Source organism: Dermacentor variabilis, chromosome 6 (assembly GCF_050947875.1).
Source record: "Dermacentor variabilis isolate Ectoservices chromosome 6, ASM5094787v1, whole genome shotgun sequence".
Classification (NCBI taxonomy): domain Eukaryota; kingdom Metazoa; phylum Arthropoda; class Arachnida; order Ixodida; family Ixodidae; genus Dermacentor; species Dermacentor variabilis.
The window spans coordinates 147,769,849-147,789,272 of NC_134573.1; the positions used below are offsets into that span (position 1 = coordinate 147,769,849).

The following is a 19,424-nucleotide window of genomic DNA, read 5'->3' on the forward strand; positions in this document are numbered from 1 at the left end:
TATTTCCTCCTCCTCCTTCACACTCCTAGGTCGTCGGCTCAGAAGGCAGTGAAGGCACTTTTTGTGCTTTCTGAGAACGTATGGCTTGTGCGAGTCGTGCACGTCTCTCCGCCCCCCCTCCCCTCTCTTTCTCTATTTCTCTCCCTTCCCCGAGTGCAGGTTAGCCAACCGGACTCTTGACTCGTTAACATCCCTGCCTTCCTTTTATCTCTATCTTGAAACTCCTATGATAAACGCATTAAAAAGAAAGGGAGGACGGATCACCCATTGTGCTCTACTAATCCTTCCATGTCTGATTCTGTTTGCTTCTTGACTGACGCGACCCATAGATTTCGGTGCAGTGCTCGGAGTTTGTAAGGTGAAGCGTAATTATTGAACACCACCTTCGCATTTGCATTGTTCAACGTACAAAGGGCGTTAACTAAAGGACCCGAGCCACTTCTTCTCGAAATACGAAAGGCAAAACACAAAAGAGCGTGCAACAGTTTCGGCGTTTTCTTTCCCTTTTTTTTTGTTTCATTTGTGCGCCAGCATTTATTCGTTCCGGACTTGCGTACTACGGGGCAAAACTTTTTTCAGACCCATTGAAACGCTCAACGCTCGCACCAGGGTGTTATTCACTCCAGTGCGCTTGCGAGGTCGAAGAGGGGTCCGCCCGCGAAGGGGCCTCGCTCGGCCTTTGTGCGATATCCTTCCACTCGTCACGCGCACGGAACGCACTTGCCGCACAGGCGCACCTACCGAGCGTACGAGGACGCACAACATTTAACTCCCCATCAATCACGCACGTCGTTGCCGCGGGAGGGGGGAGTGCCCGCGCACACCGTGGACGCGAGCAGCGCGCGCGTCAGGTGCCGGATTTGCGTGGTCATACTCCTCCCGCGCGTGAAAACGAGCGGTCCTGTCCCAGCAATGGCGGTTCACTCCGCCGGGACCCTCCGATTCACGCGGAGCGGGCTGAAGCGGAGCGCAGCCTGGAGGTCCCGCCGGAAATCCGCGCTCATATTTGCGCGTGCTTCACAAACTGGCCCCAAGTACTGCGGTGAAGCCACTTCTACTGATGGACAGGCTCACTGGCAAGACGTGAGTGAGTGAGTGAGTGAGTGAGTGAGTGAGTGAGTGAGTGAGTGAGTGAGTGAGTGAGTGAGTGAGTGAGTGAGTGAGTGAGTGAGTGAGTGAGTGAGTGAGTGAGTGAGCTAGCTAGCTAGCTAGCTAGCTAGCTTCGGCAGGGTAAAACTAAGTGGGGACGCTATCGTATACACCGTGGCGCATTTTGGGGACGCTTTTATCGATATTTGTGCAATAATACAATTTCTCATAAACAAGCGTATTACTTCCAGACTTTACTGCTACATTTGCAACTTATGGCCTAAAATGAACTATTAAGAATGAGTAAAATTTCGTTAATTATATAAACGAACGTTGCAATTTATCGTGAAAGTAACGGTCGCCTTTTCAAGTAGTCACCTGTAGAGGCGGAATGGGTCCATCGTTCACACGTGGCCTTTAAAAAAAGTGCCTTGAAATAAAAAAGAAGGAAAGGATATCGGGTGGTATGTATCGATTACATCACTTGGTTCCTATAGTACACTGTAGTACGAAAATTGGGGCAAAATTGATGCAGAGGAACGCATTTTGCAAGCCTTACATTCGTGAAGACTTAAGGAAATGTGGCACAGTTGATTGCTAACGTTTCAGCTCAGCTAGGTTGTAGGACAGACGGCAAAAGAATAGAAGACGTTTCATTCTCACACCACTTTTGCTGTGCACTGTACTCAGTACAGCCCCTCATCGTCACTCAAGCTCAGTCTCTATCTACACTTAGTTCCTGTCCACGCCCAAGTACATGCCTGCAGAATTCTGCAAATAACACTCTGTTAGTGCCGTATCTGCCACAGCGCTTCGTAAAAGTTCGAATGGCGCACGTTATACTTAAGAATGAGGCCCACTGATTTGTGCAATGTGACTTGCATGTCATCTATAGTCATAATACAAGGTGCCCTATTTTCTGCAGTGTGACTATCTGTAGATTCGTTATCATTGTTTGCCTTTCGTACAACACATTTTCTCACATTTCGTTTTGCTCCCTCGCAGAAGTACTTCTACATACGCGCAGAAAAGCCGTTTTGTTTAACGGACTTACTTTAGCCTAATAAATAGCCATTTTCACGGTAAACCACGTTAGGCAGGCGCTGTACAGTTATACGTATATTCCATACAGCATGCAGCCATATGGACGAAGCTCCGCGGTTCCTTAACTCCCTGCCATGTCAGACAGTCTCGCACGAATGGTTTTATACACTGTGGAGGCGTCAGCTTTCGAACCAGACTAGTGCGATTGCGCGAGTCGGTTCAAATTTCGTCACAGCGCGCTTCGACGCAATCAGTGAGGCGTTGCATTCTGCAATGAAACGCAGTGCATACGGCACGGCTGGGAAATGTGGTGGCCTGGTCATTCCTGAGGTTGTGCCAAGGCCAAATTCAATCCGCGCCAGCGCACTGGCGCGCGCGCACACACACACACACACACACACACACACACACACACACACACACACACACACACACACGCACACGCACACGCACACGCACACGCACACGCACACACACACACACACACACACACACACACACACACACACACACACGCGCACACGCACACGCACGCGCACGCGCACGCGCACACGCGCGCGCGCGCACGCACACGTGGCCAAGCGTTCTGTATGGCTACTTGTGCTTGTTGACAAAAAAAAAAACAAAAACGTTGGTCGTGGTGGTGATGATTATGCTGTTACGACGAGAGGTTAGCTTGGCAGACTAGGCGAGCCATTGTTCCGCCTCAGACATAATCCCGCGTCACCACGAGTCGATCAGTCGAGATGAGGCAGAAAAGACAAGAGAGAGAGAAATTTATTTACAGAAAGGCAGAGAGGTCGGCCTGAGCTATAACTTGCTTTGGCCTGCTACTCTACTCTGGGGAAAAGGGACGGGGAGGGAAAGGGCTGATGAATGATGATGGTATAAGGAAGAGATTCGTATATACAAATTCACAGAGTTGTGGTATCTCTAAAGGCGTGCGTCCAGCCCAGTGGCTTGGAGAAAAGCTACAGCGGCTCTTGTTACCAGGGCTGCGCTGGTTGCATTAGGCCAAGGAACTAAAAGAAACTCGTCCGATAGCGGTCTATCATGGATGTTTGCTATGGAAGAGACAAGTTGCTGTCGTTCTTGCGTGTACGCGGGACACACGCAAAATATATGTTCAAGTGTTTCTGGCACCTCACAGCATTCACAGTTTGGGCTAGTATCACTGGCTCCTATCATATTTCTATAACGGTTGGTGAATGCGACACCAAGGCGAATCCGGTGCACCATGCTCGTGTGGTTTCTATTGAACTTGTGAGGCATACGAAATCTCATTTCTTGGTCCCATTTGTGTAATCGCTTGTGTCGTCGATCTGGTTGGGCCCAGTGTTCCAACGTAGAGTTGCGGTTTACGCGACGAAGTAGGGCGTTTGTGTCTGTTCGTGAGAACGGAATGCGTACTTCACAAGCATTATCTAAAGGAGTTTTCGCTTCAGCGTCTGCCTGTTCGTTCCCTATCACGCCACAGTGTGATGGTATCCACTGAAAGGTGACATTGTGGCCATTTCTATATCGCGGCATCAGAGTGTTTTGCCGTCGAGATTCTCTCCCGACTGTATTCCGAGAACACTCCCGTGGGTTCTGCCTAAACCTGTCGTTACATTGCAGATCCCTGGAATTACTAAAAAGTCTTTCGTTGCATCTATTGGCCTCAGGCAACTCACCCTGTTGCACATTTCTACAGAGTACGGAGATACTGTACATGTGTATACCGATGTCTCTGTCACACCATATGGCTCCACTGCAGCCTTCGTCATTCCACATATGATCATCGCTCGCCGGTTTAAACTAGACCATAGCTCAACATCAACTGCCGCAGAACTTGTTGCTATCCGGGAAGCACTTCGATTTCTCTCCGAGGAGCCTCCTCACGCATGGACGATATTCTGCGATTGCAAGCCAGCTCTGCAAACGATTGACTGTGTCCTCAGACGGGGCCCGTATTATTCTATGGCTATAGAAATTACAGAGTATCTCGAAAAGACAAGAAGCAAACAATGAAGCGATACGGAGCTCTCTATATGTCGTTTTACGGATCTTTTTTTCTTCGCCTGTATGTCTCGTACCTCTTGCTCCATTTAATCCTGTCCATGAGTCATCATTCGGAGAGGCTTCGGAGCAGAGCGGCGGACACAAAATGGCGAGTGCGCGCGCATCGTCCAGTGCCGTGTCCGAAGTTCACCCCCGCGCCGGGGATCGGGCCGCCGCTTGCTTGCTTTTGATTGCGCGCGCGCGCGAGCTGGCGGCGGCGGCGCTCATTTTTATGCGCCGGCTACGTGTGATTACTCGCCGCGCTCACGCGGCGCCGGCGGCTCCGCCCGCTGGCGTGTGTGCGCTATGCGTCTTGCGGCCGCCTCCCCCCCCACCGCCGCCGCCGCTTTTAGCCCGCCAGATCCGGGTTGTGCGAACGGATGCACCGGAGTGGCCCTCGCCGACTTGCAGCCCTCGGTTCGCGTGCCGCGTCTCGGAAGACCACACCACTTGGTTAATGCTGTAGCAAAGAGGGAGAAGCGAGGCAAAGGGCAGGGAGGTTAACCAGACGCACGTCCGGTTTGCTACCCTGCGCTGGGGGAGGGGGGGGTAGCAAATTCAGAGGAAGAACGGGAAGGTGCGCACCAAGCCTACACACTCCTAATCTCGTTTCTACTTAGGTCCCAGCTTGCACTCCACTTAGTATGAAACAACGCTCCAGGTAGTAGGTACTGGCGTGGGAAATACTGTTCCGGATAACAGTGGATATTTCACTGGAACATCGTTACCGATGTAGAATTATGTTAATATAAAGTAGTAGAAGCTCAAGTATATGGAGCGCCGTTTTTGCGATATTATGGGGGACGCTGTTGCATCTAAGCAAGTGGAATATGTTTGCAAAAATGTGTGCCGCCTATAGCGGGAACGTAGATGGAACAAGATTAACAGTAAAAGCAGTCGCATAAACCCGTCGACTTGAGATACTGTAGCAACGAATTCGTTGCTTTTCGCGCCGATGACGCGCACCTCTATGGGCCAAGTATCTTCGCTTCTGAAAACAGTCTCGAATCCATGCCGGTTTAATCCTTGCATACCGGAGAGAATGGCGGTAGACGTTGTAAAGGGAAAAAAATTAACAAGAAATGTTCTAAGGTCTCCTCGGTCACACAAGTAGTCGCATTATATATGTATCACCCATTCCAATGCGGAACGGGTATGCTTTCTTAAATGTCATCCTGATCCAGATGCGGCATATCGTTGGCGCCTATATACACGAACGGCGTGGGGCATCTGCAGCTTCCAACACTCAGACTGTTTATGTTTGGTTCTGTTCGGCAGGTAAGAAAATGAAAAATAAAATGAAACAAATGTGTACGGAGCTGTGGGTGTTAATGTCCGCTGTCAAGAAACGCAGTTCTCGCTCTGACGAGGACAAGTCCGCTGAGGCAACCTCTGTTAGACCACTGTCGACCACTTATATATGTTAAAAGTACTTTACTTAACCTTATGGTGTCCGTCGCAAGAATCGTCAGTGTGTTTGTTGTCATCATGTTTTCTTGGCCGAAAGAGGCGCAAGAAAAATACGAATGTTTGCTTCCGCCTGCTAATTAATCAATCTCAGTTATGCGACGCGTGTTTATCAATTGCCGCGCCGTCACCTCCAGTTGTCGTTAGTTGAAGTGCATTCGTCTCCTATGTGTACGGAGAAGCCGTTGAGCGCCGAAAAGCGGCGATGAACTCAGAGAAAGCCGTTGCGAAAGGTCTTGAAGATCCGAACAGACGCCTAGTTCATCCTGACAGACCGACTCATTGCGCACGATGCTTTTTCTACACTGCTTGCAGGCGCGCACCCCGCGCCTTGCCGCGCGGAAAGTGCTGCACGCGCGCGAGAACATTACAACGCCTCCGTGACCGTCGGCGCGAGGCACGTGCCACGCTCTCGGAGGCCACGGGCAGCGCCGCGTTCCTCCGTTCAAGAGCGGCGGCTTCTGCACACCGGTTCCGGTTGCTATAACTCGCGCTCGCGGCACACAACTACGAAAGTGCTGAAGGAGGTGGGCAAGGGCACTGGTTGAATGGTGAGCGCGTCCGTCCCTCGAGCTCGGTTGAGCGGCATGCAAGCACTCGCGCGCAACTTGCTCGCGTGCTAGGCGCACGCACGCGCGTTGACCTCTCCCGCCGCCGCCGCCGGACCCCTCGTACCGAGCGTGCAAGCGTCGGTCTGCCCCGCACAGCGTCCGGTGGTCGGCCGGGGCGCGTCTAGCCTGCAGCCGGACCTAGCCGCACGTGCCACCGGTTTGCCGAAAAAGGCGTGCGGCGGCGTGCTGCCCCTTCTGGCCCAGCCGCGCCGCACGTGACGGGCGCGCGACTGTGCACGGCCGCCGCTCTGTGGGGGCAACACCCCCCCCCCACACCCCATCGCCTGCAACCCCCCCCCCCTTTCCCCTCCCGCCACCTCTCGCTGCGTATCGTCGGCTGTGTGATGCGCACGCGCGAATATATCTGGCTCCGACATCATTGCACTTGATCCGCAGCGGCAGGCGGCCGTGGCACGCGGTGGAGGGTCTGCGAGACGACGTGCGATCAGCTCGGCTTGGGTGTGGAATCGGCCCCTTAGTGCGGGAAGCGCTTGCGCCGATCGCTTTGCGCGAGGGCCTCCACGTGGAGAATAAACCGCCGTCGAAAGGGTGATGCGCATGCATGAACTGCGGGATAGCAAGCACACGTGGCTGAAGCGACGCGGTATGTAAATTTCGTATAAATTTCGTCTTTGCGTGCGCCTGTACTCTGTCTTCTATTAATACACAACTGTGACAGGAAAAAAAATCATACTTCCCCGAAAGTCACGGGCGTGAGGGAGAGAGAGAGAGAGAGAGAGAGAGAGAGAGAGAGAGAGAGAGAGAGAGAGAGAGAGAGAGAGAGAGAGAGAGAGAGAGAGAACAAGGATAGGAAAGGCAGGGAGGTCAACCAGAAGAGCATCCGGTTTGCTACCCTACACTGGGGGTGGGGGAAATAGGAAAAAGGGAGAGAGTAAGCACTGTGTGCGTGTGGGAGGGACACTATACACAAAAAAGGACACTATAAATGTGCCCTTGTGAGGGAACGTGAGGGAAACGAGTATACAGAAACAGGGAGACAGAAAGAAAGCAATATAATAAAATAAAATAAATTGTTTGAATGGAAAGGTGTTCAGCCATGTGATTGTCTGGTTCGCTACTCTACATGGGGTGTAAGGGTGAATGCATGAAAAGAGGAATTGTGGGATAAAGTGAGCACTGGGCACATACAGGCTAACGCATTGCACGGCTATACTGGCAGTAGATAGCGGTGCACCAGACACGCACTTAGCCAGGTTTCGACGATTTTTCTCCTTTAGAAAGTTCTGGAGTGATGCCGCAATATTAATGCGATGAATCCACATGGAGTTATTTTCCACCACTCCATTTCGGCCCCCAAACTAAGTGTAAAATGCTCGTTTGGATCTCTGTGCCGACTATAAACCACGAAGTGTCCTTCATCATGCAGTTGTTTTATGTGTATGTGGAACAGGAACGATTGTTTTCTTTCGAATTACAAATTTTGATAATTATTTTCGCTCGTGCAGACTTGCTGACTCCAGGCGCTCACACGCTTTGTGCGTGTGAGCCTGTAGTGACTTGTAGTGACTAGCCATCACCGAGTTGCACTTGCTGTGTCGTCCTGGTGATAGCTTGAGAGCTCTTACTTCAACGGCAACGTCGAAAAAGAAAGACAAATCAACTGGACAAAACAAAGAAGTTTTGCTTGTAACGTTCTCACTTTAATGCGTAACATTTGGCCTTATAAGTTAGGTGATGTGCAGACAACGTAGTCGCGTGTATTTACACAAGTCATTGCTGACAAACAGAAACACCCGAAGATGAGGGCATGAACAACAGCACACATGTACAGGCGCGAGAAAGAAAATAATAATAATGATAATAATAATAATAGAGCACAGGCAATAATATAATAAGAGAATCAAGCTCAAGAGATCGTGCATTGACTTCGCTTCGGCTCGCCTTGTCTGTCTGTTATCGGTACGTTTGTGGGCCATGGCGTTTGGAGGTGCGCGAGCGTCGTCTTCCAAATAGATTGACCTTTCTCCGAATTGCAAGTCCCCTGCTAACCTTACAGCTTACGCCTCGTGCAAGACTGATTCGCTCCTATATCAATAACAAAACTTCTTTAGCGTGAAACGGTTTCCGTACCGAAGAGAATAATTTTGGACAACTTTCAGCGACCCGAATTTTCTTGAAAGACAAAGTACCATACTCGGGCGGAGCAAAATTTCGGATGTTGTCAGAGATTATCGTTGAAGAGCGAAGTTACTGTTTTTTTTTTTTCTTGAGTTCGCGACACCTCTCGCCACGTTCCTGTCCTAACAAACACGCAGCTAATCTGCCTAGTAGTTGAAACGCCTGCTCGGCGGGTTTTAACGTGCCAAGGCTTGGCAGGGTCCACGGACGAGGCTTTATAGCCGTGTCGTAGACAAGAGTCAGTTTGGAGAACTCGTGCGGTATGCTTGAACGTGCATCCGGGGCTCAGCACACGCCTGTCACATGAGGTGCGGCCGTCGTCGCCGGCAACCGAACCCGTAACCTCGTTGCCAGCGGCAGTATCCCACATAGGGTATTCGGAAACGTTCGCCACTTCGAATACTCCTATAGCTTACGCGCACGCTGAAGAAGGTTGAAGAGGGAGAAAAAAACAGCACACACACACACGTGATGACAAGACAGTCACGCCGCGTAGGGTATGTTCTTTCCAATTGCAATACGAAGCGAAGACCTATGCACAAAATCTCTCTTTGCGGTTGTCCCGGAGACGCGATCCCCCGAGGTGCCTCCTCGGGGTACCGCGGCGGAACGCCGTGTCTGCCTCCTCCTCAACCTCGAGGCATCACAGAAACGGCGGCGAAAATGGAAAGTGACTAGCGTTCTGAGTGGGGTTCTGTCTTGCTCGTCTCTCTCTCCCCCAGCTCATCACCTCTGCTTATTTCTCGTCTCGTACGGCTCGACGTGCTCCACGTCGTCGCAGCGAGTATGCATTATGCTTGGTGTACACAACGAGCGAGAAAAACCGCCCCCGCTGTGCTTCTCTGACGTTTGCACCTTATAACGCCGCGCAGGTGCGCCGCCTGGTGAGCGGAGAAAGCGCCCGCGCGAGGATTACCGGTTTGCTAGCTGTCATCCTTACGTTCGCTCCTTCCTAACAACAGCGAAAGCAAACAAGCGAAAGTCGTCAAAAAGGAAAAAAAAAAATGTGCCCGCACAATTGTGACTTCCTCTTTTCTCATTTCTCAAATCATGATTGCATTTTTTTTTCCTTTGCGTGAGGCTGTAGGTACACCTTCCGAAATGAAGGGAAAGACAAATACATGTTCCTTTACACTTCATCTGCTTCTCAGTTCACTATGTCTCTCTCTCTCACACACACACGCACACACACACACACACACACACACACACGCGCACATACACTTACTCCTGGTGCTTTTGCCGTAAGCATGCGCTGGCTGATTGACACTAGTTGAAAGTGACCATCATTCCTCCCGGCTCTTTTCCGAGTTGCGTTTTTCGTCAGCCTGCTTAGGCGAACGATGCACGCTGAGTGCCTGATGTTTTTCGATGAGACTTCGCGAATTGCACGACAACTCGAGGATGCAAGCTGTAATTGCTCTCAAACGCGACTAACCTTCCCAAAATATTGAAAAAAAAAAAAGAAGCTACTTTGAGATGGTCCACATTTCAGTCACGGAGAAGGTGTAGATGATAAAACAGTGTTATATTATGTCGCTTTACTCGTTGCAAGGGATTGTTCGAGTTTGCTTCAACAACTACGGGGCACGTACGTGGAGCAGCAAGCTGACGGCGTCTGCTTGCTTTCCACTGGCTTGTCACGTGATTCGCCTGAGCTACTTATAAAGCATGAGCGAGTGTCACAGCTTCCGTTGCTTCAGGTGCGCAATTGTGCATTTTCTGGTATACCTCCGTTGGGTGCTCAGACGGCATAATGTGGTCGTCAGCTTAAAGATCGACGTAGCACGTGCGGCCGATGTAACCGTAGGCGGATTTCGCTTGCTCGACTTTTTTTTTATCTGGGTCACACAGAACTTTGACATCTGGGTTCACCTGAAGGCGCTGCCGAATACCTCACCGCGTATTCGGAACACGTGGCGATGGCAGGGGTACATTTGACCCTCGGTGGTTGTTCACAGTTTGAGAAGGATCCATCTGTACGCAGTGAAAAAGCTTTGGTGCTGAATTCCTTACTTTATTTACGTGTCTTATGTTCGTCGAATGGGCACCATAACTTCACTCGGTGGTTAAGTAGATTGGATCCCCACTCCGGCTTACTCAGCACACACGGTTCGAAACACGCACACACGCGCACACGCACACGCACACACACACACACACACACACACACACACACACACACACACACACACACACACACACACACACACACACACACACACACACACACACACACCAGAGAGTTTTACGCTCTGCGTTTACTATACATTATTACGCCGGCTTGCCTCATTGTGTCATGCGTTCGAGATAATACGATACCTACTCAGGTGCAAATTTCGGGCGATTAATCACAGTCTGGGTTTTCGCCGCGAAATTCTCTTTTACCGTTCGTTCTACGAAATCTTTGGCATGTACAGAGAAGAGTTCCGCATCCATAGCATTTGCCAGCAACACTTTCAGCGGCCCGTTGCAACCTATAGCGAACGCACATAACACACACAGCACGGCATTAACCGCGAAGTATTATAACGTGTAACCGTATGAGCCGGCAACGTCGTAACCAATTAATTTCCTGCAGTACGCTCGCAGGTATATTGCACTGTCAGCACCGCGCGATCACTGGGAACTAATTCAGCCTGGAAGATTCAGGTTATAAATACGGTAACCAATAACTTAACGCCACTGTCGCTGACGACTCGCTGGCTAGTCCCACATGTATGTTCGTAGCAAAGCAAGGAAATAAAGGAAAGCTTAAGAAAACAAACAACGAAAACGGAGCCCTGAATTGTCAAACACAGGGTCTACGTTTCCCTCGAAGACTATTTCCACTTGGAAACATTGGTGCAATGGGAAATACATACAATAACACATTGCGAATCATTCAGATAATGCGGACGACAAGCGTCCGAAGCCACTTGTTCACCACTCACGGGTCCTATTTTTTCACAATCGGGATGTCGGTGACTGCCTTGCGCAATGAGTCCAATCAACATGGAGCACGTATCGCAGCACTTCACTGTGTTTCACCAAGTTTTCGCCCACACTCACTCTTGCACGAACGTTCCAAAAAGAAACACAAGCCACATATATTGGGCAGGCTGGGACGGCCGGAAAGCGGTGGTATACGTGTCGGAAGGAGTCCGCAGACGTCGAAGTCCAGGTGATTCATTCAGGTGGGGATGATCGCGAATTTCTCAACACGCACTCTTCGTCATTGACGAAGGTACATATCATTAATGAATATGACTTCTGTATAGCGTGACTGGTCATTGTACGATGAGTGACATCAGTGGCTAGCAACCCAAGCCGGTCACATATTTAAGAGGTTTCTGAGAGAGCCGTTCAAAGGCCAATCGTTCCACGTCATACACAGACAGGCGCCGTGTATTTGAGAGAGTGGTGGCTCGTTCGTTGAGAAAGGGTTGTGATCTTTTCTTTTTTTTTCTTTTTTTCCCTACGCCGGTCACGAATAGGTGCGCACAAGCCACAGTGCTTGCGGAAGGTGGATACCGCAGGAATACGAAGAGCACATAATCGAGTGATCAATCTTGTCGCTGGAGAAGTTGATCGTAGTGACGCTCCTAGAAAACTTCGAGCAGGGCATAGTTCGCGGAACTTGTGATAAAAATTCGTGCTCAATTGATAATCGCAACAGTGACTGTCGTTCGGAGAAATGAGACGGTTTGATCAAAGAAAATCCAAGCACCGGCTAACCTACATATTCGCGGTGTTTTCACCGCTGCCTCAAATTTTCTGCTACACACTATAGCTCCTTCAGGACAGCCATACCAACTGCAATAATTCTGTGCGATCGGCGTCTCTGACGAAATGCAACCAACGAAGCTAACCTCCTCGCTTGCACACCGACCGACCTTCCTGGCGACACCACAGGCACGTGTTGTAGAACACGCGGGCAGCACACATCACTTGACGGTAAATCCACCGCGTCACAATGCACACACGGCGTCCTCGCCCCTTCCCAACCTTTTGCGCTCACAGCACATGCACGTCCCGGCAGGACGTGACAGTTCCCCGACCGAGTGCGTATCTCGTATCAGTTCTCTACGTCGAGTATGTCCGCGGGCTGGTGGTCGCTGTCATCGTCATCGTCATCGTCGATGATGTCGATGGCGCTCGAAGAGCTGCCCGGCTCGTTGCAAGAGTTCTCCAGGTCCGGGTCCTCCGGTATGCCCAGCGTGTGTGTGAGCGCGTGGCGGCGCAGGTCGCAGTTTCGGCGGAACACCTTGCCGCAGGCGGGGCAGTGGTACGGCTTGATGTCCGTGTGCGTGAGCAGGTGCGTCTTGAGGTTCGAGCGCTGGTTGAAGCTGCGGCCGCACGTGGGGCACTTGTGCGGCGAGTCGTCCAGGTGCAGGATGCGGTGCACGGCCAGGGTGCGCGACTGGCAGAAGCCCTTGCCGCACTCTCCGCACTTGAACGGCTTCTCCTTCGAGTGGATGTACCTGAGTCAAAGGGAGAGAGAGAGAAAGGTGCGGAGAATGAGTTACTGTGAGGATCGTTGGCAGCTGGAGCCCTGCTTGCGTACCATTTATTTATTTCAATATGCTGCAGGCCGTACTCTGGCCCAGAAAGAGGAGTGGAGTGGATAGTTTAAAAGGGAAAGGGTATATAAGAACGAGTATAGAGCAGATACCTGCGTGGTAACGAACAAGTAGAAAGAACGAACACACTCTATTAAAGCATCGTGAAAATTTTGAAGTTGCCGATGACGATTTGCTAGCGACCGACACGTCGACCAACGGGCACGAACGATTTCGCGGTTTTAGGCGTCCTGTTGTGCACAAACAAAACCATGCAGAAGGGGAAAATTCTAATCAGAACACAAAAATCGAAAGGTTATTCTTGAGGAAGAGGGATAAACGCGTATTAGTACTATACTCTAATTATTTTGGACATCTACACACTTCACATAGTTCTCTGTAGGAGAAAACTAATGACGTGCTGCATGAAATTCACAAGCAAGGTTGCTGCATTCTTGTGTCCGTGTATGAAGTGCCCCTGTCGGAGTTTCGGTCCTGCACTATATATATGACAGCTAATTGCTGTTCCACGTCATTGTGACAAGCATAAAACGATTCGGAAGACGGGTATTCTTTTTCTTTTTGTTCAAAATTGTGGCGCAGTATCTATGTAACTGCGTGCATGTCTAGATTGGAAGTAAGGCATTCATGGAGAAACGGGATGCATAAAGCTTAACAAATAGCAGAGCAGTTTCTGGCACCATTAAAAAAGTGGCCGCAGAATTGCGTATTCGAATCCATATAATGCAAGCATGTTTGATTACGTAATACTCGGCTTGCTGCTTGGTATACATCGAAAATACCAAGGAAACATCTGCATTCAACACGAAGTATACCATCTTGTTGGAACGCCAACCCGGCTTTACACCTTAACGAAGTAACAACCTGACAACTTCCGGTTTGCCTCTCAGTTAGTTAACTAAGGAACCTTAACAATTAATAGTCATGACACGAAAAAAGGCGTCGCAGTTTAACAAAGCACGCTTAACTTTTCCTCTGCTGCGTTCCTTGTTCGGGTAATTTTCTCTTTCAGCGCAGCCTTTTAAACTCTTTGCCTGATAACGCCGCAACGAGGCCGCTAGGCTACGCCACGAACGCCAACGCTTTGCGCGCTTGTTTCGAGATAGAGAGAAAGAAAAAGAAAATGTGTTTTGACTTCAGTGTAAAGCGATCGCGCATATTCTAAAACGTGGACTCCGGACAGGGGCAGAAACGACCACGCGCGCCTTTGGTGTTCGCGCGTGAAAAATGAAATTTAAACGAACGCCTCGAGAATGCGGGCCTCTGTGCTGCAGCATTTTGTATAACATATACGCGTATGCACTGCCACGCAGCGAAGAAATATATATGTGGCACGCCTCCGCAAACGACTGCGATGATGGCCGGGGACGTGTATACTTGCGCGAGCTGTTGTGTATACACACGCGCGCGCGCAGACAAGCAGTTTAGCTACACGCTTCGCGTAGACACACAGCGCCGCCCACAAAGGCAGACGCCTCGTCAGGTTGTTTATAACACGAGTCCCGTGAACGGCGGTGGGCGCGCATAGTGTCGCGTCGTCGAAGCGTTCCATGTGGGGGATAATTGAAATTCAATCTGCTCGCCCCTCTAATAACGTCTGCCCACGAGCCTCGCGGCGATGCGTCTCGCGAGGTGTCTCGAAGGAGGTTAACGATGATGTGCTGAACGCGTGCGCATTATGTATGCACGTACGCCCGTTTACGCGCGCGTGCGACGCCGTCTTCGCGTGCACGCGTCCGCGTGCTTTGCGGCCGGGAGCCGAGAGATTTGTGGATGTTGAAGCTGCACGAACGCCGCTATCCGCGCGAAATATTGGCGCATCGGTGGTTCAGGTTCAGCCGTGCAGTGTTCGTATGTATACAAAAGCCGCGCGGAACGGATTGGTCTAAAGGAGCGTCTTCCGTATCACCACGCATGTCGCAGGCTCTGTGGTTTTGAGTATAAAGTTTCATAAGAAAGTTCATAGACGGAAAACTCGCGCTAGCATCTACAGGAACTGCGACGGTTCAGCTAGCGTAGGAATCAGTGGCGTAGCCAGGTGGTGGTACACCGGTATTCTGTCGCCGCTCCCCCTCATTCCTCCCTCACCTCCACCCCCCGAAAATTCTCTTTTAGTATGCGGCCTTCCAAGCTCACCTACCCCCTTCCTCCCCTCGTCCTCTCCGGTGAAACGGGTGCGCCCTCCCCCCTCCACCCGCAAGAAAAAAAGTTTACCCCACTCGTGGAATGGGCGGTGGTATACATAGGTTTCCCAGACCTTCTCCTTCTGACTTCAAAAGCCCTTTTGACTTTCCAACTTCATCAATGCGTAATAAATATTGCGTATTAAATGCAACTAACGATTACTATACTCGTATGCGTATGCGGAGAAACGCATAGCTTTGCTCGTTAAGAAAGAAGGAACTATACGGTGACTCGGAAATTTAGAAAAATAAAGCGTAATAACCAACGTCACAGAAACATCTGAATCCACAACAACGAATGTCAGGCAAATCAATATGTATATTCTCTTTCACATCGTAGCTGAACGATCACGGCGCCAGATTTGCCTAGAGTCTCTGGCTTGGCTGCTGCCTTCTTGCTTGTGAAACGAACGCTTCAGAGGCAGAGAGGTTTATTTTCGTTCTGCACGCCGCGTATTATAGTGTTGGAAAGGTGAAACGTGTCTGTTGAAACCTCGCAAATTGAGTATGTACCTATATTGAGTATAACACTTGCCCCACGCATAACGCCCCACTGGGGTAGCGATGGCTAAAACATTTGAGTCAAAACTACGTGCACAATTGGGAAGGATAAAGGAGACGCTGTCGAGATGCCAGGTCAGCAGGTTATGCACTGTCTGGGCAGTGTATGCATATTCGCCCACGAAGTCACTGGCATGGAAATAAATTCAATGCAGAAAGACGCTGTTCAGCTGCCGTCATGAGGTATAGGCCTTATATTCAACATGCGCAGTCAGAATTCTAGTATGTGCGCTTTTAGGCACCGAATGCGTACAGGGCGGCGTGGTTATTGTGGTACCGGTTTCTCCGCGTCTGTTATGACTCTCCGTTATTTTTCAGAGAAAGAACAGCTTAGCAAGATTACAGTTCTGGCTAGCTAGTTTCCGCAGACAAAAAGAAAAAGAAAAAACCGCGTATTTTTTTCTTCGTTAGGAGGCAAATGAGCTGCGAAACCAGAGAACGCAGGAAGCACCCACCTGTGGTCCCTGAGGTGGTCCTGGCGGCGAAACGCCTTGTGGCAGATGTCGCACGTGTACGGCCGCTCGTCGGTGTGCGTGCGCTCGTGGATGAGCAGGTTGTAGGACTTGGTGAAGCGGCGCTGGCAGAACTTGCAGATGAACTCCTTCTTGGGCCTCGACGAGCCGCCGCGGCCGCGCACGGGCTTGCGCTCGAACAGTTCTCCCGCCAGGGGTCCGACGGCGCCCTGTAGGGAGTAGTAGGACGGCAGCAGCGGGAACGCCGGCGGCGGAGGCCTGCCCGCCGACGGCGGCGGACCCAGGAGCCCACGCTGCGTGGTGGCCGACGGGTGGTGCTGGGGCGGCATCGAGGGCGGCTGGTGCGGACTGAGCCGGGGCGCCGTCCGATCGTGACCGTCGGCGGCGAGCGAGGACCGGTCCGCGTCGCCGTCGCGCGAGGTGGCCGACTCGGCGAGCCGCGAGAAGTCGAACTTGCCCCGCGGTCGGGAGTGGTTGGACGTCGAGGACGACGCCGTGCGCTGCGCGGGGCGAGAGGTGGGAATTGGAACTTTAATCGCTCCGCTCTCTGCAGACTTCGTCGAGAGCTCAACGAAGAGATTACGCACACGCGCGCATGCACAGACGCCTGCCGCGCTGGATTCCCAGCATGCTACTCAAGGTGTTGGGTGAAATAAACAACACGCACAGGTGATCAAACGAAAGCACAAACAACACATACATCCACAGACACGCACACTTATACTCAACGTACTCATACAGTCTCATTAAGACAGGAAAGTTCATCCACTAAACCATTCCCTGCCAATAACTATACGGGTCAAGCGAAGATACATTCAGCGCACACTTTGGAATTGATGTGAAGCGAAGCTTTCGTGAAGCGGTTAATAAAACGCTACAAGTTTGCACCACTTCGTTCCCGCGTCATTGGCGCAAGGTAAACTGGAGCGCGCATATATGTTCTCTCGGGCACCCGTGCTAGCGCAAAGTCACACACGCGGCAGTCATCTCAAAGAGCTACAGTTGGCGTTGGCACGGCAAAAATATACGTGCGATTGTGGCCTAATATGGTTAGAGCAGCGGATGCTGTGCTCGGAGACCAATTTTCGAGCTCACCATCGGGCACGTAATTCAATTCCCCTTTTTTTGAGCCACTCGGGAAGATAGCAGCAGCACCTGCAGCCACGGTGCATCCAGCACTCGGCCAGCCAGAAAAGTCTAAGAAGGTTCGCAAAGCAAGCTTCGCTTAAAAAAAAAAAATAATTGGCAGGTTGCCGAAGCGGCAAAGCGGTACAGGTGCATACCAAATCGGCTCTATTAATATTTTTTTTCTCGCCGCATACACACACACAACGCGCAGGCGTACCGTGCTCGTGGCCGACGAGGCGCCGCGCACGGTGGGCGCAGCGGGCGACAGCTGCGAGCTGGCGGCCTCCTTGTGGGCCGCAGCGCTGGCACCGGCCAGGAAGAGCAGGGGGTAGGGCGCAAACGGCGCCATGGCGAAGCCGGGCAGCAGGGGCAGCGGACCGCCCAGCGGGAACGGGCCGCCGGCGCAGAAGGGTCCACCGGCGGCGGCGGCTGCGGCTGCTGCCGCGGCGGCAGCCGGGGCCATGGCCGAAGTCGAGTGATGCGGCGCGGTCTTTCGGAAGCCGAGGAACGCCGCGGGCGAGGGGGCCACGGCTCGCGACTTGGACGGCAGGCTCAGGTCGGCCGGCAGGCACTGCGGCTGCGCGTGAAGGGGACCACCGCTGCTGCTGTTGGTCGTCGAGTGGGCTACGTCTGCGCAGAGGGGGAGAGAAGGAAAGCGGGGAGGTCGTTGCTGTTAGAACAGAACATCTTTCTTTTTCCTACAACAGTTCGCGGTGCTCCAGGCAAAATGCTATAGAAAAGAGCTTGAGTGCGCCTGGAGGCACTTTAATGCAGCGCAACAGCTTTTTCCTTATATAAAATGTGCATAAAGTTGCTAACAATCACACAATTTACAAATACGTAGTCATCGAATAAGCACTAGAGACATCAAATTCGTAAAGTACGAAACACAAATTGCAAAGTAGTATGCGCAATCTTCACAATAGTTCCTTATTATGAAGATAATAACGAACTATTGTAAAATATTTCCCTCCCCCCCACCCTAGTAGTACACTTTTTTACGCACATTGGCGTCCTCACTCGCGGACGTTTTTGTTGGAACAGTGCTGGAACGTTGACAAATTGTGCTCCTTCCGATGCTTGTCTTTGTCTGTAAAGCTTGCTTCACTGCGGCACTTTGTGTGTTGTGACGAAGACACCTCGGCCCAAACGTCATACGAGGTCGCGACGCTGATTCCACTACTAACACTTCATCTGCTTTTTTTACAATAGACGCAAAAGGAGAACGGGCCACCTATCAGCAGATGAACTCGTACCATGATGTCTCAGCAGGCCTAGCGAGGCGTGGCGCAAACTTACAGGCCCGCTGTAAGTGTGCACTAAACACATTTCGACACAGCTTGCTTGTGGATCTAGTGTGTGCGTCGAGCGACCTCGGCAGCTACTGAATGCATGAGATGAAACCGCGCTGAAGAACTTCCCTTTTGTCGTTAAGGAGAAATGCAACAACACCCACGCTCGTTAACTTGATGGGCCCAACAGTTGGGCGAACGTAACCAAAAGCTCACCGCTATAAGTTGCTCACATAATTTACCTCCCGACCAGGCCTCTAAAACAATGTACAGTCAAGTATTTCTTGTTTCGGTATGGTGCCTTCTTATCAGATAGAGATTGCGTGTTCTGTGCACTGTATTTATATAACAATAAACTTCACACACGCAGTGCGCGATAAACGAGGAGAGAGAAAAAAAAAGAAAAGAGGCAGACGGGGACATGCACGCTCTGCGCGTCTCTCTCTCTCTTTCTCTCTCTCTCTCTCTCTGTGTCCCTGTTTATTGTTCGCTAAGTATACGAAAGAAAGATGTACCAACTTGCCCAAACCGCTACACTTTATATCGATAGATACCGCGTCCTGACGAAGAAAGGACAGTTTCTTGTGCGTGAATTTATAGGAACGCTGTCCCTTACTTAGGGCGATGTCTCCTCCGTTAACGCACTTTTTTACATCGGCAGTTAGGTCGCACGCACAGAGCGCGACAACACAGGTACGAGCGGGCAAACAAAGAAAAAAAGAATTATATGAAATACACAATGCGCGCGTCGCCCGCGCTGCGACGAGCAAGTGTGCAAATTAACTCCGTCGTAACACGCACGCTCCCTGTTCGCGCTTTACCACCGTTGCCTCGG

At 51.1% G+C, this 19,424-nt stretch overlaps 1 protein-coding gene across 1 annotated transcript in view; it reads right to left on the reverse strand.

Annotated features, from left to right (window-relative positions):
• Positions 1–7,896: 7,896 nt before the first annotated feature.
• Positions 7,897–19,424, reverse strand: part of LOC142585439 (uncharacterized) — a 163,280-nt gene continuing 151,752 nt past the window's right edge. The window contains exons 3-5 of the mRNA XM_075696209.1: positions 17,515–17,927; positions 16,152–16,669; positions 7,897–12,853 (exon numbers count right to left, since the gene is read on the reverse strand). Coding sequence (XP_075552324.1) covers positions 12,448–12,853; positions 16,152–16,669; positions 17,515–17,927 — 1,337 coding nt within the window. The 3' untranslated portion in view covers positions 7,897–12,447. The remainder of the gene's footprint in view (positions 12,854–16,151; positions 16,670–17,514; positions 17,928–19,424) is intronic.